Genomic DNA, 25162 nt, shown 5'->3' on the forward strand with positions numbered 1-25162 from the left:
GATAACCGTTAACCGCCAAATAATTGCTAACTGCTTTTTAAAAGAAAAAAATAGAAGAAAAAAAATCAGAAAAAACCAAAACGACATCGTTTCTACGGTAACACGGTAATACCGTACTACATACGACGTCGTTTCTAGAGTTTTATACATTTTTTTTTATATATATTTAAACATAAAAATAATGTCATTTCATATATATATATATATATATATATATATATATATATATATATATATAGGTGGTTAGCGGTAACCGTACCGTCCTAGACGGTTAGTGGTTAGCAATTAAGGCGGTTAACCCTATTAAAAATGGACAGAAATTTCCTCCAGTATGGAGGAAGTATCCTCCAACCCCCCCCTTTTTTTTTTTTTTTTGAAATGGAGTGCATATATTATTGATGGATAATCAAGCTGTAAGATCAGATTGCTCTGAATGAACAATCTCTCGAATACAACCAAGGGTAACCCCCAACCATAATCTGTCTACTCCATGAGACATCGCCAATTTGGCTAGAGTATGAGCGGCCTGATTGCCTTCACGACCCACAAAGTCTACCTTCTACTGAGAAAGGTTGTTTAACAGCTGGTGCATATCCTCCACAAGATGCCCAATCTTGCTCCAGTTCGGAACGCTTGAGTTGAACGCCTCTACCACATTCCGGGCGTCCCCTTCAAACTGGATCATCTTAAACCCCATCTCCAGTCCCCATCGTGCAGCCTGAACACCCGCCCAAGCCTCCGCAGCGCATGGATCCAAGGAACCCCGCCCCACCAGACTACGTGCCGCCACCACAGTGCCCACCTCATCCCGGGCCACAGCCCCCATGCCAATTATGCACTGTTTTGTACACACTGCGGCGTCCCAGTTGAGTTTGATCCATCCTGGACTAGGTCCAGCCCATTTGATAACATGTCCCCTGCTAGTCCCCACTCCTCCATGATCTGCTTGCGTATTGGCTGCTTTGAAAGCATTGAGAGCTTCCTTTGCACTTTGGACCAAGAGGGTTGGGTGGGTAAAAGGACCTACGTGGACCACTTCGTTTCTTCTTGCCCATATTTTTCTTGCTATCCCAACAAAGAGGTGTATATCCTCCTCTACACATTTTTGAAAGATCCCACTGACCACCTCCAAAAAATCTGGCCCATTGAAGACGCTCTTTTGAATCTTTCTCCCGCAAACGCTCCATACGTCCCGCGCAGAGGGGCAGTCCCATAGTGCATGATAACTGGATTCAATTTCCAGCTCACAGATTGGGCAAAGTAGATCATTTAATATCTTTCTGCAATGCAGATTTTCTTTTGTAGGGAGGATGTCGTGACAGGCTCTCCAAAGAAAGGTCTTCTCCGCATTAGGAATGTGTAGCTTCCAAAGAAGCCTCCAAACTTCACTGAACTGTGACCCTGCAGAGCTGCTTGCTCGTGCTCTCATCTCCATAGACTTGGCAATATAGTACGCACTTCTAACAGAGAAAGAACCCGTCGCCGTTCCCTTCCAAATTAAGACATCAGCTTGGTTTGTGTAGCTTATTGGCATAGTCAGTATGGCTTTAACCTCTTCCGGTCTGAATAATTGCTCAAGGCGCCCCACATTCCACCCAAGTGTATCCTGATCTATCAACTCGTTCACGGATGCATCAGGCTCAAGAAGCTGTGGCGGTGATTGAATAGAGAAACTGTCCGGGATTGGGACCCATTTGTCAATCCATATTTTAGTTGTAGAGCCGTTACCAATCCTCCACACCATTCCTTCCTTCAGCAGATCACCCGACCCCCATATGCTCCTCCATGCATAGGACGGTTTATTTCCCAATTGAGCCTCTAGGACAGATTCATGTGGGTAATATTTCGCCTTCATAATTTGAGAGACCAAACTATTCGGCGTATGCCACAATCTCCAATATTGCTTTGCCAAAAGTGCTTTGTTGAAGCACTTAAAATCCCGAAATCCCATGCCTCCACAGTTTTTTGCATCTCCCATTTTACTCCAATTCAACCAATGAATCCGAGAACCGTTAGTCTGATTTCCCCACTTTTCATTAAAGAATTGATTTCGGAACATAGCCCTTTGGGAAGCATAAAAAGACTCATACAATACGTCGGGATGGCTTGTATCACTGCCTTTAATAATATTTCCTTCCCCGCCTGCGAGAGTAGTTTAACCTTCCAGTCTTGAAGCCTTTTCCATACATGATCGATTATGCTCCTAAATTTTTTTGTTCTAGATTTCCCCACCAAGGCCGGGAGACCTAGATACTTTTCATATTTCTGGGAGCTAGGAATGCCTGACACCTCAAGAATATTTTGCTTTACCTCTAATCTAGTATTTTGGCTAAAGAGAATTGCCGTTTTTGAAGAGTTCAGTCTTTGTCCCGATGCGGCCTCATAAATATTAAGGATGTTAGATAGGCGGGTCCAATGGCTCAACTCTGCTCTACAAAAAAACAAACTGTCGTCAGCAAAAAATAGGTGATTGAGGCGGGGGCCTCGTCGAGAAGTAGGGACCCCTGTCAATACACCCTCACGGTCTGCTTGTGTCAATAATGAGCTTAGGGCCTCTGCACAAATAATAAACAAGTAAGGAGATATGGGGTCCCCTTGCCGAATGCCTCGGGTTGGGACAAAATTTCCCGTAGGAATCCCATTCACCAACACAGAATAATGAACTGACCGCACACACATCATCACTAAATTGATCCACTGTGGAGCAAACCCCATCCGAAGCATCACCTCTTGAAGAAACTGCCACTCCACCCTATCATATGCTTTGCTCATGTCAATCTTTACAGCCATATACCCTTTTTTACCCCGCATTCTGGATGTCATCGTATGAAGTGTCTCATAGGCGGCTAATACATTATCTATAATCAGACGCCCAGGTATGAAGGCACTCTAGGTTGGAGAAATAATGTGGGGTAGTATCATCTTCAATCTATTGGCTAAGATTTTGGAGATAATTTTATACATGACATTACACAAGCTAATTGGTCGAAATTCATTAACAACCAAGGGGTTTTTTGATTTTGGGATTAAAGCTATAAAAGTATCATTCAATTCATTGGGAATAATTCCACAGTCTAGAATATGAAGAATGACTTTACTAACCTCAGGTCCCACAGTGTTCCAATATTTTTGGAAAAAACCTGCCGTGAGTCCATCCGGTCCTGGCGCTTTAAGCGGTGCCATCTGAAAAAGGGCAGTCCTCACTTCATCCGTAGAGAAAGGTTTTAGCAAACATGCATTCATCTCCTCTGTGACCCGGCCCTCTATAGCACTCACATTCTTCCATATTCCCCATTTCTCCTGCCGTGAACAACCCCATAAAATAGTCCACAAAGATACCCCCAATCTCCTCTTGTGTCTCTGCAGTGCGCCCATTTTCATCCCGAATAGCATGGATTTTATTTCTAGCTCGCCTCTGATTAGCACATGCGTGAAAAAACTTTGAGTTTTTGTCACCATGTTTTAGCCATTCAATTTTTGCCCGTTGCTTCCATCGCCATTCTTCTTTTTCAATCAAACCGTGTATGTCTTCTTGGAGCTGATTGGTAGACTCCTTGTTCGGATTCTCTTCCTTGCCTTGCACCTCACTAAGCAGCTTCATTTTGTTTTCCAGGGACCGTTTTGGCTGGCCCACTTCTGCATTGTGCCATTTCTGGAGCCCCTTTTTACACCTCTCAATTCTCCTAACAAGATTCAGCCACGAGTCAGTTTGTGAGCCCCAATCCTCCCAAGCTTGTGTTATTATTTCATGGCACTTAGTCTCAGATTCCCATTGTGCTTCATACCTGAAAATTTTCTGACGTTGCAGCCCATAGACGCCTCCCAGTAGGTTTATGAAAATTGGTGAGTGATCCGAACTAAGTGCAGCCCTAACAACTACATCAACTTCCCGATATAAATCACACCAACTGCGGTTTGCAACGACACGGTCAAGTCGTTCTTTTGTGAACTAATTTTCTTCTCTACAATTAGTCCAAGTATACTTTGGACCCCTGTATCCCAAATCAGATAGTGAGCAGTCCTCCAATGTTTTCTGAAATGCTTCCATCAAGCCTCGCTGTCGCCCGCTTCCTCCCCATTTTTCAGATAGGCAAACAATTTCATTAAAGTCGCCAAAGCACACCCACGGCTCCGGCGCCATCCGTGAAATATAGGTTAGCAAATCCCAAGCTTCCGCCCTTTTACAAGCCTCGGGGTGCCCATAAAAACCGGTAAGCTTCCATGGAGGGATGCCCGCAGGATAGCTCATAGTCGCATTAATATGTCGGCGGCTGAAATTTTGAATATCCACCCCTGCTTCGTATCCTCCAACCCATTTAAAATAATGTCAAGTGTATATAAACACTTAAAAGACGCATTAAATTTACTCTAAGTTAGTAATAATGATGTTAAGAATTTAATATGTCTTTTAAATATTTATAGACACTTGGCACTATTTTAAATGGGTTGAGGATATTTTTTCCATACTGGTTTGGAGGAAATTTATGTTCATTAAAAAGAGAATAAGATCATTTACATGTCAACATATTTATTATATGTGACATCATCTGTACTGTTAAATATAAAAATATTAAATTCTTACCATTAAATGACTCCATTTCGAGGATTTTTTTTTATTTTTTTGGGAACAAATGCGAAATCTTATTCAATAATTGAAAGATCCAAAGGATCATAAAACAGCAAGGGAAGCTTCCTTCCTTACTATGCTACCGATATCAGATGGTAGGGAGTCCGACCAAGTAATCTCAGTAACAAGATTGAGAGCCAACCTTGCTAACCCATGGGCAGCACCGTTGGCAATTGGCATCTCTCTTTACATGGGTAAAACGTGAATTTCCCAACCCAACTAACCCAACAACAACTCCATCTACTAAATGACCGTAAGAACTCAAACAAGGTTGTTCTGAGTTTATAGCTGTAATAATCTGCTTGGCATCCCCCTCAAAGATAATGTTTATCAACCCAAGGTCCTTAACAAAAATCGTTGCATGAAGTGCTGCTTGAGCTTCAGCCAAAACCGGAGAAGGCTTACTGTTGTCAATGGGGATCCCAAGCTATTCACGCATATAAATAAAGGGATATTGCCTAGAGAGACAATAAATGGCATTGATTAGCATGAAATTTAGGATCATGATGTCAAGTGGTTGTAGCAAACTAATTGTGAGTTGCTAAAATTGCTAGATATCTCTATCTTATTCAATCTTTGTCTTTGTATTTTTGTACAATTAATTGTGTAACTTGTGGGACCATCTCCATATAAATAACTATCTAGTTTTTCATAAGATGCTCATATGCTTCTTGATAGATTTTTTTTTCATGCTTCTTAATAGATTAGTTTGAGTACAATTGTGATTGTATTTGCCTGCAGAAAAATCTTTCCTTTTTTTTTTTTTTTGGCAGTATATTCCTAAGGAATGTGGTATCCTCAATAAGTTAGAAATTTTAGGGAAATATATAATATAACCTTACATTTAACAATGTTATCTGGTTGCTGGTGGTGGAATAATGCCTATCAAATTGGAACTAAATCACTTAAAAAAATAGTCAACCACTCGGGACTCTTATCTGTTCTAATTGCAAGGGAAAAAAACAACCCTCTTTATGCACCTGTTCTTCAGCAGCTATTTTTTGTACACATTATATTGTAGGTATTGTTAGAATAATAAATACGCAGCGGAATATATATATTACTTCTCATGCACAATAAAAAGATTTTGTGTCGTTGTTTTGCGTGCCTGAGCTGAACTCTGTGTTCTAATATTTTCTTCTCCCAACAATGGAATACGCTACTAGAACAATATCTACAATGTTGTTATTATGAGTCTAGTAATAGAGATATTTTAGGATTAATTGTTTTTATAGAATTAGATTTATAATTTAAATATTAGAGGTAATATGTTTATTATTAAAGATAATTTATTATCACATTAGAAGTAGTTTATTTCTATTAGTCTTTTATATCTACCATGTGTTGTAAGTCTCTATTTAAAGAGACCAAGTTTATTAATGAAATGAAGCAAAGATTAATATAATTCAACCTTGAGTTAATTTGGGAGGCATTAGGATTCTTCGAACTACCCTTATTTATCCGTTACTGTGCTAACAAATGTCCACAGTCTAAATGCCTTACAAGTTCAGAAAACAAAGGTATATAGAAAAAGATTCTTCATTGATTTTCACTCACACACTTTGCAAGCATTCGACTAGGGACCACCTTCACATTACAAGGGTCACCATCCTAGAAAACAGGTATTACCCTCTTTCACTCAAAACTCTCTTTATTCATTTTTATTTTTAGAGTCATTTATTGACTTAAACGCCAAAGTCTCCCCGGTCTCTTAGAGATTGTTGCTTTTACGATGACTTTCTCTTTTGCTTTGCAAGAGCCCCATCGTTCGGTCCAACCGTGCAAAAATCTGCTTCAAATGTGGTATAAAGGAAAATTGGGAGATCTTATTAGTTGTTTCAACCATGCTTGATACTAATGATATTGTAGTACTCCAATTCCAAATGCCAATCATTTTAGACTTAGATGGTGCTTTGAGAGACTTTCTTCCGTACGTAACTTCATATGCCATATGATTTTTGTTAAGAGAAGTGCTAAATATCCGTGCTTTTTGTAAATTTATTATTGAATCTATGGACCTTATATATAGTCTACAAATTTAATAGTAAATTTGTCCATCTCTTGTACAGAGATGGACAAAAGACGAGTGAAAGATGAAAATCAAGCATTTCTCTTTTGTTACTGCGGGGGCTGCTCTAGTGGAGGTCAACAGATCTCACGGTTAAAATTATGTTGTTGGTAACAGATCAATGTTTCTGTTCTACTGAGAATTTCAGAAAGTTAATGTTTGATTATTCAAATAACTTAATGATGAGGAAATACTGCATGACTTTCATACTGTATTTCATCATGGCAAAATAAATTTAATTTAATTTAATTAAGGACGGCTGAGGAAATACTGCATGACTTTCATATGATTGTTTTATTTTGTCCTTTTTTTTCTTCTTGGCCAAGCAGGAATATCTTATGACATTCTTCGTAGACACGAAAACCTTGTTTAGAACATAAGGAAACAGAAAACATCCTTTTATGGATGATGTTTCCTCGAAATTTGGAACCAGCAGAAAGCAAATTTAATAGTGACAAAGAAATGAAGAAATTTTCCTTCCAACATTTCTTTACTTTTATTTCTTGTTTATTTGGAAAGGTCAACAAAGGGACATACTCTCATAACCCTATATTTTCCTTCATACTCGCAGAAATTTATGAGGAACAATAAAATATGGAGAGAAAAATCGGAAGAAAAGAGAAATAAAATACAGAATTTTAGGACGATTCGGTGTTAGATACTTATCTTTACTTTTAATTGCCTTAAGGGTTACACCTTTCTCTTATTGACTTGATTATTGTTTACAATATAAAAGTATCTATTTACGTTCACCATCCAATAATCACTAACCACTTATAACCATTAACTATTAGTTGCATAATCGCTTTTGTAAGCGGTTATAAAAATCACTAACTGTCTTCAAGAGGTAGCTCAATCGGCTAGGACCACTCCTAATAAAGCGGAGGTCACTAGTTCGAATCTCCTTCTCCCCCTCTTGTGCGGACATGTCAAAAAATAAAAAAATAAAAACCACTAATTACCTACCCTTATATATAATAATGTATATTTACTATAATTTTTTGGTGTTTTTGGATTGATTTTATATTTGTAATGTTTTAGATTTGTATTTGAATTTCCTAATGTTGGTGTTTATTTGGATTTGGCTTTCTGCAAGTTGGAGTTGAAATGTTGGTATTTTAAGCAAACCACCCATCACACTTATTGTGCATGCTGCTATTTAATTTCCTACTGCAATTTCTTTCAAGCCTTCATATTTTTATACTTGTATGCTAGAACACTTCACCTCTTCCTAGTTGATCAATTCGCCAAAGTAAGAAAAAACAGGCTAAAACAAATGAAAGAAGGCTTGGTCTCAGTGCATGTTGTATATATATTATGCACAACCTCTAGTCAAGTGTTTTAACAAACGCGTATGCTTATATGTGTATATATATATATATAAAAGTGAGTATGCACAAACTTATTATTTAAAAAAAAATCCAAAATTATTTAAAATAAGTCTGAAAAAGAAGGCACAAAGAAAGTCCAAAACATCATCAAAATGTCCAAAAGCCCATATATAAAAAAGGTCATCAACCAGCAGTTATTAGTTTTAATAACCACTAAACGCCTACGCGGAGTGGTTGCAGTTATTAAAATCCAATAACCGCCTTAGGCAGTTGTGGTTAGCAGTTAGAACTAATAATTGCTAACTACAACTGCTTGTACACTCATAGTGCACAGAACTTCTAAGACGCTCTTGGAGTTTAAAAAGTAATTTTAGTACTAAAAAAGTTGTAAAAAAAAAAAAAAAGTTAACCTATTTGGTAAAACATTTTAGGGAAACTTTAGAAAACCTCTATGAACTTCCATGGTTTTGACACTACTCTTCTAAAGTTTAAAAGCTCTCAATTAAAGGTATCTAACTTTCAATTTATTTCAATTACCCAATTTTCGTTAGTTTTGTCAAAATGTCCAAAATACCCCTATTTTTTATAATAAAAAATTGCAAAAATGTTTTTCTATAAAAAAAATAAACTCGTGAATCTTTACAATTTTTTTTTTATTTTTTTTTTATAATAAAAAACAGGGGTATTTAACGAAAAAATCTAATGGAATGGGGGTAGTTGAAAAAAAATTAAAAGTTTGATACCTTTAATTGAAAGTTTTTGAAATTTAAGAGTGTACTTTTAAAATGCGTTGAAGTTTATGAAGGTTTTGCGAAGTTTTTCCAAAATTTTAAAAACACTTATTTGACTTTTTCATTCTAAAAAGGGCTAAAACACTCTTTAAAAAAGCTTAAAAATGCTCATTTGATTTTAAAAGCTTTATGTCCCAATATAATCCCAAACATACTCAAATTGAGATTATGTTATAGGGAGCTTAAAATGTATTTTTTAGGGCTGAAATAGCGGTTGCGGTTAGCAGTTAGTGGCTAAAACTGCTAACCGCAACCGCCTAGGCGGTTAGTAATTTTTACGAACCGCCTCCGCTAACCGGATAGCGGTTAACCGCCCGGTTAGCGGTTAACTGCTTTGTGATAACCGCTTTTTTTTTTGACCGATTTTGGGCTGGTTTTGGGCTCACTTTAATATTTTTTTTTTGCTCATTTTGAACGGTTTTTTTTTTTTTTTTTTTAATTTTTTTTAATTTTTCAGTCTACGAGATATAGGCATGCTTGCTGTTTCGATTTGATCCTCCAAATGAATGAGACAAATCTTTTTTTATTTGGCACATTTTGTCAACATTTTTTTAAGGTTAATACTATAATCCATGTAAATCTCTCTTGTTTTAGAGAGAGAAGCTCTGGAAAAAAAAAAAAACCCTAGGTTTTTTTTTTTCTTCCCAGCCGCCTCCTTAGTGGGGTTTTTTCTGCCGCCTAGTGCGGCCTTTCCGGGGAGGAGGGAAAGGCTTTGCCTTTTCCTTTCTCCCCTCCCTTTTTCCATTTCCTCCTTGTTTCTCCTTCCTCTTCTCCTGGTTTTCTCTTGTTTTTCACTTTTCTCGCTTTCTTTTTCACAGTTCCTCTGCCATCTCCGTTCAGCGCCGACATCACCGCCCCTTTTTGTTGATCTGCCTTCGTCGTCCCTCCTCCGCCACAGATCAGCCACAGATCGGTCGAGCTTTCCACATATCCGCCATCGTCGTCCCATCTCCACCACAGATCCGTCCACCTTCTCTTCCTCGTGTGGCTCCTCTGATCTTCCCTCCGCCCGCCTTCCTCCGCCTCTGCCGGTGTTGGTTGCTGCTGTTTTGTGTTTTTGTTGTTGTGTTGTAATCTTTTTGTTTATTTGTTGTAATCTTGCTGTTATTTCCCTGTATTTTTTCTGTTTGGTTGTGCTGTTTTTCTTGTTTTCTGTGGGTTACTATCTCCCAGAACTGATATGGTTTGACCTTGTGGGGGAGGTTTTTGATGCCGGTGGTTGTCTTTCAGCGGCTCCTTTTCAGTTTTATGCAGCGCCATCCCTGCAACTTTCATTTTACAGTGATTGTTGCCTTTACCGCATAAGTCTCTTCACCGAAATTTTATGCACTTTAGAACCGCCTTGTGCGGCCCAGGAATAGGCCCGGCTTGTTTGTGGTTTTTCTGAGGCCATAGATGAAACCATTGCCTTCTGTTTGATCCTTTTGGATCATTCCCTGTATTTGGTCATTTTGGACTTTTCCATGTATCTCTGCTGCTTTAACTATTTGGGCTTTGTTGTTGGGGTGCCCACCATTTTGTTGTTGTTCGATCACATGTAACCCCTTTTCCTTTATTTGCTTAAAATATATATATATATAAGAGACTGCATTCAATGATGAAGTTTTCTTTCAATAAAAAATTTTTGAATTTAGTCTATTAAATTAACATTAGTTTTTAAAGTATGTGGACGGACTTTTTAATGCAGGTATTATTTATCAGGAATGTTTCAGATAAAATAACGGAGAACAATTATAGCTTAAAACCTCATTCACGAAATTCCTAAGAAACAGAGAAACTCATAATCTTAAACAAGACGAAATCAATAATAAATAATTATAAAGAAAATTCTCTAAATCCAAAAGAACCCCATTGTATGATCAAATTAAAAATAATGATCTAAATATTTCCAGGTCATATGAATATGAAAAAAAAAAAAAAAAAAAAGGAGCATGGATTTTTTTGTTCACCTATGCTGCAACGCATGGTGTCAATATGGAGGAAGAGAGAGAGAAATCTGGTGAAAATTTTTCTTTCGGAGCTTTTGGCTTGAGAGTTGAGAGCAAAGCCGCAGATGCAAGGATGGAGGTTGAGTCTCTGAGAAGTGAGAAATAGGTTTAGGATTAGAAAAGAGAGGAATATATTTAAGTGCTAAATGACGTCGTTTTGCACTTCTATATAATAAAAATAATAAAACTGAGGTTTTGGCCGTTGGGGGAATAGAACCCTGGAAATGCTGGTGAATATATCGTGCATGTACCACTACGCTACAACGCCTCATTATGATTTATTATATGAAATATATATATTATATTTACAAAAAAAGCGGTTAGCGGATTTCCAAAACCCACTAACCTCTAACCGCATAGGCGATTAGTAGTTTTTACTAACCGCTTTCAAAGCGGTTAGGCGGTTAGCGGTTAACGGTTATAGCGGTTGCGGTTAGGCAGTTTTAAATTTCAGTCCTAGTATTTTTAGTATCTAAAAAGTTGTGTTAAATAAAAAAGCTGTATTGTTTAATAAAATAAAAAATAAAAAAATTAAAAGTACTTATTTGATTTTTCACTCTAAATGACAGTTTTTTTTTTTTTTCCTAAACAAAAAAAAAGAAAGTGTACACTTCTCAAATTCCTTTTTTTTTTTTTTTCTTTTTTTTTTTCAAAAGTTGTTTCCTAAATGATATATCACCATCTCATAAATTTTATTATTTTATAAAATGTGTCACCAACTCATGGGATGAAGATATATAATTTGGAATTTAACTTAAAATAATAATAATAATAATAATAATAAATTAGAAAGTGTAACATTTCTCCTAAAAAGAACTCTTTAGCTTTAACAACTCAAACATGCTAGGCTTGTGAGAAGCCAGGTATCAAGACAAAATAAGATCTTTGGTCTATATTGTTTGGTGTTGAATCCAATTTTTATGGGAATTTAAAATATCTTATTGGCCTCCCTCTCTGAATTATTAATTGTGGCATTTTTGCACGCTCAGCTAATTGTCTTAGCTATTGTTGTAAACTTGGAGCATATTTCAATTGGTTCACAATTTTAAATGATGCACTATGATCACCAGCGTTGCCTTTCCTTTGCTATATAGCTTCTCAATGACATATGCAATTGGGAAATGGCTCAGGATTTTTTTTATTTATTATTATTATTAAAACTTGTGAGGAACAACTCCATATAAAAAACTATCCAGTTTTACATAAGATGCTCATATGCTTCTTGATAGATTTTTTTTAAACGTTAAAAGAGAGACAATGACGTTTATACCCCTGACTTTTTTTTTTATAAAATTTTAAATTTACTCTTCATTCCAAATTAAAAAATAAAGCTAAAAAAAATAAGGATATTTTGGTCTTTTAGGGGTAAATCAGGGAAGTTAACAGCTAAATCTGACGGAAAGGTTCAAATTGACTGTAATTGAAAGTTTAGGGATCCAAATTAAGATGTTTTAAAGTTTAGGAGCTCCTCAAATTGCATAGTAATTCAATGGTCTAAAGTAAAATTATCCATATATTTTTTTTCTTAATAGATTGGTTTGAGTACAATTGTGATTGTATATTTGGCTGCAGAAAATCTAGCTTTGTATATTCCTAAGGGAATGTGGTGTCTAGAAAAAGTTAGAAATTGTAGGCAACTATATAATGTAATTTCACATTAACAATCTTATCTGCTTGCTGGTGGCGGAATAATGCTTTCAAATTGGAGTTAAATCACTTAAAACATAGTCTACCGGCCACTTGTCTGTCCTTATGCACCTGTTTCCTCAACAGCAATTTTTTGTACGCATTATATTGCAAGTTCTAGTTTTTCATAATCAAACGTAGGGTTTGTTTGAGATTGTATATGAGGGGCATAAAAATGCTTTTAACATTTAAAAAGTTCATTTGAAAGAAAAAGAAAAAAAATTGTTTGGTAAAAAAAAATTAAAAACGTTTTTAAGGGTCCAAAAAGCTTAAAAATAGTTACAGAAGCTAAAATAAAGCTTTTGCCCAAAAACGCTTTTTGACTTAAAAGTTCGATTTGTCAAACACGCTCTTAATATGAGTGTTGTTAGAATAATATATATATAATTGTGGTTGTTCCGTGTATGAACTCCTGAGTTTAGGGCATATTTGAGTGTGCATTTGAGAGGCTTAAAAGTGCGTTTAATACTCAAAAAATCCATTTGAAGAAAAAAGTATCTGTTTGGTAAAAAAAATTGAAAGTGCTTTTAATTGTCTAAAAATACTAAAAATGATCAAAACGCACTTTTAGCAGAAGTTAAAAATGAAACTTTTGCCAAAAAACGTTTTTTTTTTTTTTTTACTTAAAAGCTATATTTTTCAAATACAATCCCAAACATATTCTTAGTATTTTTTTCTCCCAGTATTGAAACACACTATTAGAGCAATATTTACAATATTCACAATCTAAATGCCTCACAAGTTTAGAAAACAAGATAAGAGAGAGATTCTTCATTGATTTTCACTCATGCACTTGCAGGCTTTTTCCACACACACACCAACACAAAGCCCCACAACAAATGAAATTCTTGTTCTTGTTCACACATTGTTGCAGAATAATGACATTATATGTATGTCTTAGAGTAACGCTTCAAACAAGGCATTACTCTATGCTTTAATAGTTATAGATATAAATAATCAATGAGCCATACTCAAACATATCAACTACGTGGCAAATAATCAGGTAGTTCTTGCATAGATACAAGACTGCCCCATAGTATACAATCAAGCACTCGACCAAGGACCACCTTCACATTACAAGGGTCGCCATCCCAAAAAATAGGTATTATTCTTTTTTACTCAAAAGTCTCTTTATTCATTTTTATTTTTAAAGTTACTTATTGACTTAAGCATTAGAATCTCTCTAGTTTCTTCGAAGTTGGTGCTTTTACAATGACTTTCTCATTGCTTTGCAAGAGATCCCCATCGTTCGGTTCGACCTAAAACAGACAAGAGGAATTCTCTCCATGGCTTACTAGAAGTTCGGCCAACTCTTCCCTTTAGAGTGAGCTCTGTGGTTTTCTTTTGTTCTTGTTGAACAAATATCTAAAATCCCTCGACGGCTGTTGCTGTACCGTTCGGTCCAACCATGCAAAAATCTGCTTTAATGTGGTATAAAGGAAATCTGTTTTGAGAGACTATCTTCCCGTAACTTCATATGCCACATGATTTTTTTCATATAAGTGTTACACATCAATCTCTTTTGCAAATATATCATTAAATCTATGAGACTTACATGTGATCCTACAAATTTAAAGTAAATTTGTTAATTTCTTATACGGAGATAGGCAAAAAATAAGCAAAAAATGGAAACCAAACATTTCCCTTTTGTTAATGCGAGCGGAGGCTGATCTAGTGGAGGTCAACAGATCTCACATTTTTTTTCCTAATCAAATAAGGAAAATGGGTTACATGAGATCAAACAACAACAGAGGTTAATGGGTCCACCCCTACAACAAACCCAAATGACAATATTGTTGTTGTTTGTACTGGATCAATGTTTTTTTTTTTTTTTTTTTAAGATAACGTTAATGATTGATTATTCAAAGAAATTTTTTAATTTAATTAAGGACGGCTAAGGAAATACAGTATGACTTTCGTATGATTGTTTTATTTTGTCCTTTTCTCTTCTTGGCCAAACATGAATATCTTACGACATTCTTTGTAGACATGAAAACCTTGTTCAGAATATGTGGAAACAACGAGGAAAGAAACTAAAGTATGCAAAGGAGAAAACATCCTTTCATAGATGAACTTTCCTCGAAGCTTGGAACCAGCAGAAAGCAAATTTAATAGTGACAAAGAAATGAAGAAATTTTCCTTCCAACAAATTTCATTTTCTTGTTTATTTAAAAAGGTTTATATTTTCCTTGATACTTGTAGAAATTTACGAGGAACCATAAAATATGGAGAGACAGAAGCGGGAAGTAAAGAGTGAGAAAAAACACGAGAAATTTTATGATGGTTCAGTATTAGACAATTACGTTCTCCACGTCTAATTCCCTTAATTAGGTTTATATCTTTCTGGTATTAACTTTATTATTGTTGACAATATAAAGGTTTCTATTTATAGAGAAACTATGGCAAGCGCGAGAAATTGGGAATATAAGTATGGATCCGGCTTACATGTTGTTAAATAACAGAATGTATGCTATAGTTTAAACAACAGTCAAGATTGAATATCTCAAAATCTCTCTTCATTTTCTCTCTCTTATTAAAAGCTTCTAAAAGTAAGCTAACTTTGAAATTTAATCTTAACCACTGCTTAAACTACAACATACATGTTGTTATTAATAACAGCATGCATAGTAAGATTCGATTACAATCAAACCTAAATATATAATATTTTTGTATCAACCTAATATGAAAAATTTTAGCCTAATATGGAAAACATATATTCTAGGGTAAAGTCCACATATGACATACCCCCTCACACTACTACTTAATTGATAATGTATCCTTCAAACTTTCAATTGTGACAATGTTCTCCCAAACTACCAAAACATTATCAATGTCACCTGCAAGGCTAGCAAAAAGATAAAAATGTCCATATAAATTTTTTAATAAGACAAAAATACCCCTATAAATTAGGAAAAAAAAATTAATTATTTTAAAAAACGAAAATTTTAATTAAAAAAACGATTTATTTTTATTTTTTAAAAAGAAAATTTTTATTTTTTTTAATTTTTATTTAAAAAAAAACGAAATTTTTTTAAAAGAAAATTTTTAATTTTTTTTTAAAACGAAATTTTAATTGAAAAAATTATAAGAAAACGAAAATTTTCAATTTTCAATTTTTTTTTTTTTTTAAAAAAAAAATTGGCCACCCCTTGGATTTATTTTTTTATTTTTAGTTTTAGTTTTTTTTAGAAGTTTTATTATTTTTTGTTTTTATTTTACTAAGGGTAGTTTTGTTATTGAGAGGAACATTGACAAAGGGGTACATTGTCGCAATTGAAAGTTTGGTTGAACATTATCAATTGAGTAGTAGTCTGAGGGGGGTATGTAGACTTTTCCTTATATTCTAACATTCCCTTCAAACTCAAAGGGGAAGCTTGAATTTGGAAAGAAAAACATTATTTATTTTTTCTTACAAAAGTAGATATGAGGAGAATAGTGGATGAACGGGTTTGGGGGTGCCGACAAGTACTCTAGAGGTGCGATTGCCGTGAAGAACATTGAAAAATTAAAAGAGTTTTTGAATTCACGTAAAAGTTGTTGATTAGCTCTAATACCATGACGGACAATAAAATATGGAGAGGAAAAGCGAGAGCAAAGACAAAGAAAAGATATAAGGAATTTTGAAAATAGTGTGATATTAGACGCCCACTCCCACCACATTTAAGTCCTTTGTAGGAAAACTATGGTAGGTGAGAGGATACAAGTATAGTCTAAGATTTGATTAAAATCAAATCTAAATAAAGAATATTTTAATATAATATGATATGGAAAAGTCAATACTCTTACAAAAAATAATAACAATAAGAATAAAAAAAAATGGAGGCAAATTGGTGGCCGATGAGACAAGAAGAATTGTCAAAAACTTCATCATTTCTGTGGAAGTAAAGGCAGAATTTGATTATAATCGGATAAAAAAGTAGTCAAAAAGTCTAAGTAAAGCAACGGAAAGAAGACCAAAGTAAGCAAAACTAAAGAGAAAATGTATAAGGTGAAGATCTACATATACAAACACATGAAGAAGAAATCTAAACGTAAATCTCAATCATGGCAGTTTCACCATCATCAAAAACAAATGTCTGTTTCTCTTAAGAAATCTGAAAGAAGAAAATTGAAATCTGCCAAGTCTCAAGGTAAAAAAAATGGATACAAAAAAATCACTGAATTACATAAAGCTTATGCAGGTGAAATCACACCAATACAAGCAAAGAAGAGTTGAATTCTGCACTAAAATTTGTATATGTGAATTTACATCTCAAAGTACACACAGCTCAAGTATAGTTTGCCAACAAAATGGTTGGCGTTTCTATCACCACTGAGCTTTCCAGCATACACCTTTAAGGCTTCAGAAAAACTTCATCAGAAGCAAAACAACACTATCTCTATAAACAAAAAAAAGGGACCCAAAAAAGAAAAAAAGAAGAAAAAAATTGGTCTTTCTACCCAAAAATCTAGCTTGAGATCGAGACAGGACACCTGATCATAGGCACATCTACAGGCCTCCTCCGAGTTACAATCAATTTCAACATGAAACACCATGAAATTGTAACTCCCAGAGCTACAACTCGACCTCCTGCAAGTCCAGCAAGAACAATTACAAGGAGAGATAAATACACCCAATTTCCTTTTATTTCTCTCCCCTCCTTCTTTTTCAGTGCTGAGTCATTAGAACTATGGTTTCCATCATCAAGCACTTCTGGTAAAAGCGACAACGTCGGCGATCTATGTTGGCTTTCTCGCTCTTGCTGATCATCTTGCTCCTCAAGGCTATCATCCCCAAAAACACTAGACACCTCGCTGCTAGACTCCCCCTCCTTCATCCCCTGACTCTTTTTATCCTTCTTCGAATTACGCAACTTCTTCGGCAACAGTTTCTTTATAATCTTTGCTTTTACTCTAGCACTCCGGCTAAGCCGATCCCCACGTACCAATACTCGGCCTCCATCCATCTCTTCCTCCAAATCCTTGAAATTTTTCTCGTTATCCAAACAGCCCCATCGCTTATCACGGCTAAGCAACTCAAGCTCCGGTCCAATACTAGCAATCTCCCCCACACGCTGCTCTTCATTCACATCACAATTGGATTCTACAATCTGAATATCCTCCTCTGCAACCGAACCTTCATGAGTATTCACACTCTTCAAAACCAAGAAACCGGTTTCGATCCGCACAATTTGCGAAACCCTTTGGAACAAAAACTCGAACACCGTTCTGGCAGTACCACAAGGTCCCAAGAAACGAGCGTAGCGCTTCCACGCACGGTCGGCAAAAATAAGCAGAAACGCGGACATGGTAATACCAACGGCAAGCCGTTTGGTGCTCATGGCCAAAACCAGCAGCATCACAAACAGCTTGAAAGCCACCGCGTAAACCGCTCGTGGCAGATCACGACGATCCGCGCACAGAGGCTCGGTACTTTTATCTCCGTCGTGCACAACTTCTTCAAGCTCATTCAACGGCGTGGGATCAGCGTCACCGTCAAAACCGGAAGACCCAGAAACCGTCGACGAGTCAGACACCGACGGCGGCGGTGAAGGTGGGGGGAAACTGTGTTGGATCTGGAGATGGGTTTTGTTGGACTTGTTGATCTTCGAGCTCTTCTTCCTCAAACGGTCACGGTTCTTGACGAAGAGGTCAATTAGGGACGTGGGGAAGCCCGTCTCCACCACAAGCGACCCGCCGCGCTTCGGCGGAGACTGGAGATCCGCCACGATGCGCGAAATCCGCGTCCCCGTCCCCCTGTGATTCTTCTTCCAAGGAAGCGTCGGCATGGCTCGTTCGGTTGGAGATCTGGGATAACTTGGAATCGGTTATTCAGAGAAAATCAGGAAGCAAAAGGAATTGCTCAGATGTGAACACAAGATTTTCAACGGTAATTTTGAAGCATGCTTGTGAGAAAGAACTTGGAATTTACATCCTCTTTATACATTGCGTTTTGTGTTAATGGTCTGTGAGAGAGTGTCTTATTTTTTTATTTGTTTTTTATTCGGAAATCGAATCCTAGGAAATTATAAAAAAAAAATACAAAAATACAAAAACAATTGAGAACGCGGTGGGAGCGGGGGAGTAGGGCGCGTCTGAACAGGAGGGAGAGACAGACCGTTGAGGGTTGAAACTTGGACCATTGAAAGCTTTGTTTTGTTTTTGTTTTTGTTTTTGGTCTGAGAATTTATAATTTATGTGATTAGGTTTTTAGTTGAGATTTTGTTTACTACATGGGGTAGGGAAAAAAAAATGGCTCCCCAATTTATGGTAAAAGGAATGTATAAGCTGAAAAGAGTAATTTTAAGCTGGTTTTGTATGCTATTTTGGGCTTTTTTTTTATTATTATTTTTTATTTTGGGGTGTGGCTGTTATGTAGTTGATATTGGATGGATTTAGTTTTTTTTTACAGGGGTTAAAATTTTGTTATATTCACCTAACAAAATGAAATAGTTTACCCAAAAAAAAAAAAAAAAAGTAAAAGAAATAGTAAATCCGTTTTTTTCTTCTTATGTGTAGTTTATATTGGATGGATTTAGTTTTTTCTTATTTCTATACACTGAATGAGTGAATTTGTTATTGAATTGCGAAATTTGGGAAAATTACATTTTACCTTCTAAAGTTTGGGTTGATTTTTAATTTAATCTCTAATGTCTTAATTTTTGCAATGTACCTTCCAAATTTGTAAATTTTTTTTTTTTCAATTCGATCAATGTTATCTCAAAATTTTTATATTGCTCTTAATTTTTTTATTAAAAAAAAAAATAAAATTGGGAGTGCAAAAATGGCTAGATGGCCAAAGGGGTGGCCCTTTTTTTTTTTTTTATAAAAAAAAAAAATTAGGGACAATATAAGAATTTTGGGATAACATTGGTCGAATTAAAAAAAACTTGCAAGTTTGAAGGTGCATTGCAAAGATTGAAACATTGAACGTCGAATTGAAATTCGTTCAAAACTTTAGAAGGGTAAAGTGTACTTTTTCCACGGAATTTATATGCATGTGAATTTACAAATTCAATGATAAATTTACAAAAGAGATAATTAAAAAATGATTAAGAAAATGACGTGTATAATATATCATTAGTTTTACTTACCAAAAAAAAAAAGTTAAAATTTAGTTATATTCACCGAATAAAGTAAATGAAATAGTAAATCGGTTCTTAATTAATTGCTTATGAGGCAATCAATAATCAGTTTTTTCGGGTGGTAAAACTTCTCGGTTTTCACACCTGGAATTAAACGAGGGAATAATTTTTATTGGACACCTTCCTTCCATTTCTCTGGCAACGGTTTATTTATTTATTTTTTATAAAAATATACCATTTGTTAAGATTATTATTTTTTATCCTTTATTTTTATGCTCAAAATAAGTCAAATCAGAATATTTTTTCAAACCAAAAATAAAATTATTTCTCATAACACACTAACAGACAATGGCCCTTTTTTTTCTAAGTATTTAATAAACAATTTATTTTAAAAAGAAAAATAGAAAACATTTTTTTAAGAAAAACACAAAAATAGTTTTTGAAAAAACCTTTCACATCCTATATAAATACGTTGAGAAAACAATTGTGAAATTTTCTAGTGTAAGCACAAACATTATTTATAATTTTTCTTTTTTTTTTTTTTTAAAAAAAAAAAATCCGAAATCAGCCATTGCGGGTGGTTCTCCCAGTTGTCTCGTATGGCTAGAGGGGGCTCATCTACCCATCAATTTTTTTTTTTTGGGTGACATATGTCATAATATGATTGGTACTGAAGTAACATTTAACTGTTTTGTTTCAAATTTTTTATTAGGGATTTTTTGTTCTCTTTTTGGTTAATACAAAGAGCTATCAACCAACTTTTAAATTTTAGAGAGGTAATTGCAAATCAGTGCAATTTGAGAAAACCACTCTTAAAGACGTGACGTGATGTGATTGGTTTTCTAATTAAGACAGAGTCAGAATTCATTTGGACTAATTGCTATATATAATTTTCAAAGTTTATGTGACGTGATTTTTCAATTAAAAAACTAATCTTAAAAACAAGGTCGGCGAGGTTTCAAACCCTCGGTAATCCGTTTTAACAAGAAAAAGGAAAACCTCTTATGATGGGAGATTCTTTCTTCCTTGAGTTGGTCTTCTGATACATGATTGGGGCAAAATTGAGATTCTTTAAGTAAATTAGTGGAAAACAAGGTGTCTTTGCAATTATTTACTCTAATCGAAAGCAATAAAATAAAATAAAATTTAACCTAAAAATGAAAACGTGAAAATGAGAGGATAATTTATTAATTATATATATATATATATATATATATATATATATATATATATATATATATTTTAAACGGTGCCGTGCCATTTTTATCTTCTATATATATCACAAAAATTAAAAGAAAATAAACGCACGCGGTTTACATTTAATTCCACAAATTTGATTGAGCTACCAACCAACCAACCAACCAACCTAACAACAACATCTCTACAGTGTAGCCACGTGGGCTGTTTTTATTGGCTACAAATTTTCTTTTGGCTAACGTCAACGAGTTTTAATTGGCTATCTTTAAATAAGAGATAAGGGTTAAACACAAAATATTTTTTTTACTTTCATATCACATCAAAAGAGCTAAGAATTTTTATGAGCTTAAAATACTCTCCTTGGTGCTTTTTTCTTGCAATAGCTCTTCTCTTGGGTCGAACATCATATGCATTTTTTTGTGCTCTTGGTTGTGCCCTTTTTTATACCGCTATAGTTGATGGACCTTCAAACTATTTTTTTTGTGACCCCTCAAATGTAGGGATAAAAGTAGGGCTGACAATTTTGACACGACTCGACAACTTGACACGAACACAATATGAAATTACCAAGTTTGAATTTACCCTAAACAAGTCGACGCATTTATTTTGCTCTCAATGGGTTAGCCCGCGGGTCACCCGTGGGTGACCTGTTACACCCATTTATTTTTTAATTTTTAATTTTTTGGTTTACTCTTAATGGGTTTGGGTCATAAACGGGTCAATTGGCCGCCGTTTATGACCTAACTCATCACTTTTATTAAAAAAGAAAAATCATTTTCTAAGCAAAACGGGTTAAGTGGGTCGTGTTGGATGACTCGTGATATTGTTGTGTCATGTTTGGGTTTGGTGGAGCCGACCCGTTAGCTAAACGGGCCGTGTTTGAGTTTACCCTAAACAGGTAATGGGTCATTACGAGTCGTAAACGGGTCGACCCGCATACCTGTTTTGCCACCTCTAGGTAAAAAGCCGATTAGTAAAATTCACTAACCATTAACCCTTAAAAAAAAAAAAAAACTAAAAAAAAAATGTAATTTCTATGGTAATACGATAATATCTAAGAGTGAGAAGGCAGGTGGCTAACCACATTAACCGCTAACCGCTTTTAAAGGCTATTAAGAAAAATCACTTTTAAAGGCGATTAAGAAAAACTGCTGAGCGCCTAAACATGTAGAGTTAGCGGTTTTAAATTTTTTCAAAACCACCAACAGTAGGCTGTTAGCAATTTTTATTTTATTTTATTTTTTTGAAATACAATTTTTATTAATTAGCTTCAAAAGGGATTAGCAGTTATCCTTAATCAAATGAATCATTCATTGAACCTATTCCAAATTGTTTTAAGTTTTTTCTGCACCGATGATGATGTGATTGCTTTGAATTATTGTTGGTTTGCCTCAAACCTTTTTTTATTTTTTTTTATTTTTATTGGTATATTTTTTGTTTTGTTTTTATTTTTTATTTTTTTTGTGATGAATATATTCTGAGATCTTTTACATAAAAAATGATATAAAAAAACAAAAAGAAGAAGCTTTAAAATGCAGACACGTAGAGGGTAAAAATGATTTTGGCAGGCTTCCCATGTGAGCCGCCCCACTCCCACAATGATGAATTGGACACAGCTTGCTCCCATTGTTGGAACAAATGAAGATATTCCTTCGCCATTTTCCTCACAATAAGAAAAAAGAAAAAGATAAAAAAGATTTTAACTTTTTGGGGCAAAGTGGAGAAAATGATAGACTACAGAAGTAGGCATGCAGTGGGGGCAGGGGAATGTCACTGTGGGAGTGAGTGCAGTTAGTCTAAGGGTGGGACCCCATCTTTTTCTCTCTTTGCACACGTTGTTCATTTGTCTTTCATGTCTCTTTTCTCAATTATTAAAAATCAAAAAGACAAAAAAAAAAAAAAAAAAAAAGTTGGTGTAAAACACAAGTTAGAGGGACACTATGATAATGAGAAACACGTGGTATGATGAGATTTGACTGACATTTTGGTCTCCTATGATGCCTTTGTTTTTTTTTTTTTTATGGGTTGCTTTTTTAATCTGCCCAATTTCTTTTCATTCATTTTGAAAATCAACCCCGGTTAACTTCTTTTGCTGGCGTGCATTGGATTTCAATTGAGATTTCTTCCACTTTTAAGTTAATTTTAAGGGTGAGATTCTATTCAAAATTTGTATTATTTGGTATTAAAGTGTTACGAACTTACATTCGTAACGGAATAAATTAGATTTTAAGTGAACTTAGATCTTAAATTCTAATGGAACTTAAACCTTTCAAACACAAGGTTTTTGTGATTAATTCTTTTTTTGTTTTTTTTATTATTATTATTCATAACATAATGATCTTTAAATAGATAAACTATTATAATATTTTATAGAGTTGTGTCATTAGCTGTTATTAAAATATTTATTAGATAAATGTAGTTATTAAGTTTTACTGTATGTGATTTAGGTGTATTAATGAAATTAATGCATAGAAGATCTAAATCCTAATTTTTTTGTGACTTATGAATCCTAATTCGTAGTCGGTGATGAAATTTAACGTTTCATCTAATAAGACTATAACACATCAATCATGATGATATGTTTTAATCATGGAAATGGAGACTTCTGATTAATATATTGGTGTGTTTGAAATAACTAAACGAAATCACGTGAGTTGTTATTCTATAAATTACTATCGAGTAAATAATTTTAACTCACGACGACATATCGCATTGGGTTTCAATCCATAAAGGAATGTGAACTTAAAATGTAAAGTGCATGTTACTTTAATGCATTTAAGAGTGAGATATTGCATGGTCAATACCTCAATATATTGGTTGATCACATATAGTATTGTAAGAACAATATTCTTCAAGATGAAATTCATAATTTCTTAGAAGGATAAGAAACTACCACTTCATATAGATTTAATGCAAATGGATTATTCTGAGTCTAGGGCCTAAGGTATTTAGTAAAGAGTTACTAAAATAAATATCCTCGATGGAATTTGATTATAAGAGTATAAGAATAATCAAAAGATTAAATCAAGGACTCAAGGAATTAATCTGAAACCCAAACTCTTGTTTACTGTTTATTTTATTAACTTTTGTTTAATACCTTGTTTGGCTATTTGATTCCATGGATTTAGTTTGGGTTGGGTTGGGTTGCTTTTAAAGGAAAGGTGGGGACTTTAACTATTGCTTATGATTTCGTGGCTTCTTGTTGGTGTAAGATTAGGTCTGAGCCAGTGCCTTATGCACTCACAAATAACCCATTGTAGGTTGATGATGTTTTTAAAAATTGTTGGGTAATAAAGGAGACACCTTTAAGGGTTTCGTGCTAAAAGTAGAACTTTTGATATCTAAATGTATTTTAGGTTTGTAAAGTGTTTACCATGAGGATCTTAGGACCCTCTAATATGAGTGAATTTTAGTTAAGAGGTAGGACATGGAAATGGCCCAAAATGGGTTCAAGACAACCCATGGTCGATCAACCCTCGGCAATCATCAATCATTTCTCGTGAGTGACTGTCACCCTTAAGCTAGTGATCAATCACATCAGCCTAAAAAACACAGATTAAGTGTATAAAGTGTGTTTAGGATTTGTAGATAAGCATGGATTTACATAAGCGAGAATTTTGACCATTCAAAGCGTGAGGTTGGTTTTAGCCTTTGAGGTAAGTAATCACCCATGAAAATGCCAAAATATTTTGTTATCAAACATGAATATTTTATTTATAAACTGTGCACTTTTGACATAAATGTTTCTCTTGAAAATATGTCATGAGCCCTTAACACTATATAAATGTTGATTTACAATTGCATTGATATTCATTGTATATATTACTAATGAAATAAATTGTGTTATCAACTAGAAATATGATGTTGTGTGATGTATCACTATTGGAAAAAGGGGTAAAGAATCTGGGATGCGTACACATTAGTATATGGACTTGACCTTGTGGTTCAAGTTTACTTTAGCATTAATTGCTTTGGATTCAATGGTTGGAAGTGATTGGCACAATCATAGACAGGCAGTCGAACAACTAATGGTGGCCGGCCATCGTATTTACTAAGGCATTGGTGTGGTACCACATGTGCCACAAGGTGTACGAACCACACCGTACGAGAGTTAAGGGTACGGATAGGCCATGCCTAGGATGGTTATGGACTCTCACTGCATGGGCCACATTTTGTTGATGATCTACTTACTAAGTCATGGACTTACATAATACTTTTTCACCTATAAAACAATCAGCATGTGTTAACACGAGTGTAGATTAGAGTTCTTTTACAAGGACTTGAGTCATAGTGTGAGGACTCGTAGAGGAAGTGTTGGGTGTATTTTTTGTATATTGTTGTACTCATGCGAGCATAATATGTTGTTTTGAATAGTTATGTATTTCCGTTGAAGGCTTTAATTTGTATTTG

At 34.8% G+C, this 25162-nt stretch overlaps 2 protein-coding genes across 2 annotated transcripts; both read right to left on the reverse strand.

The window, feature by feature from the left end:
• Positions 1-3205: 3205 nt before the first annotated feature.
• On the reverse strand, positions 3206-4249 carry LOC148588179 (uncharacterized). The gene is made up of 2 exons (XM_088514559.1): positions 3984-4249; positions 3206-3869 (listed from the first exon to the last, which is right to left on the reverse strand). The coding sequence occupies exons 1-2, from the start codon at positions 4247-4249 to the stop codon at positions 3206-3208; spliced, it is 930 nt and encodes a 309-aa protein (XP_088370685.1).
• Positions 4250-16631: 12382 nt separating this feature from the next.
• Positions 16632-18471, reverse strand: LOC132170834 (uncharacterized). Its single transcript, XM_059581955.2, has one exon. It carries the CDS (start codon positions 18257-18259, stop codon positions 16940-16942), a length of 1320 nt encoding a protein of 439 aa, XP_059437938.2. The 5' UTR covers positions 18260-18471; the 3' UTR covers positions 16632-16939.
• Between the last annotated feature and the right edge of the window lie 6691 nt (positions 18472-25162).

The sequence above is a fragment of the Corylus avellana genome, chromosome 1 (assembly GCF_965113065.1).
Source record: "Corylus avellana chromosome 1, dhCorAvel1.hap1.2, whole genome shotgun sequence".
Taxonomy (NCBI): Eukaryota; Viridiplantae; Streptophyta; class Magnoliopsida; order Fagales; family Betulaceae; genus Corylus; species Corylus avellana.

Excerpts from the sequence above, each read along its gene's own strand:
- LOC148588179 (XM_088514559.1), bottom strand. The coding sequence starts at position 4,249 with ATGAGCTATCCTGCGGGCATCCCTCCATGGAAGCTTACCGGTTTTTAT. Across the intron at positions 3,870-3,983 it reads TTGGGATACAGGGGTCCAAA|GGCTGCACTTAGTTCGGATC; the intron begins GTATACTTGGAC and ends TGTAGTTGTTAG.
- LOC132170834 (XM_059581955.2), bottom strand. The coding sequence starts at position 18,259 with ATGCCGACGCTTCCTTGGAAGAAGAATCACAGGGGGACGGGGACGCGG.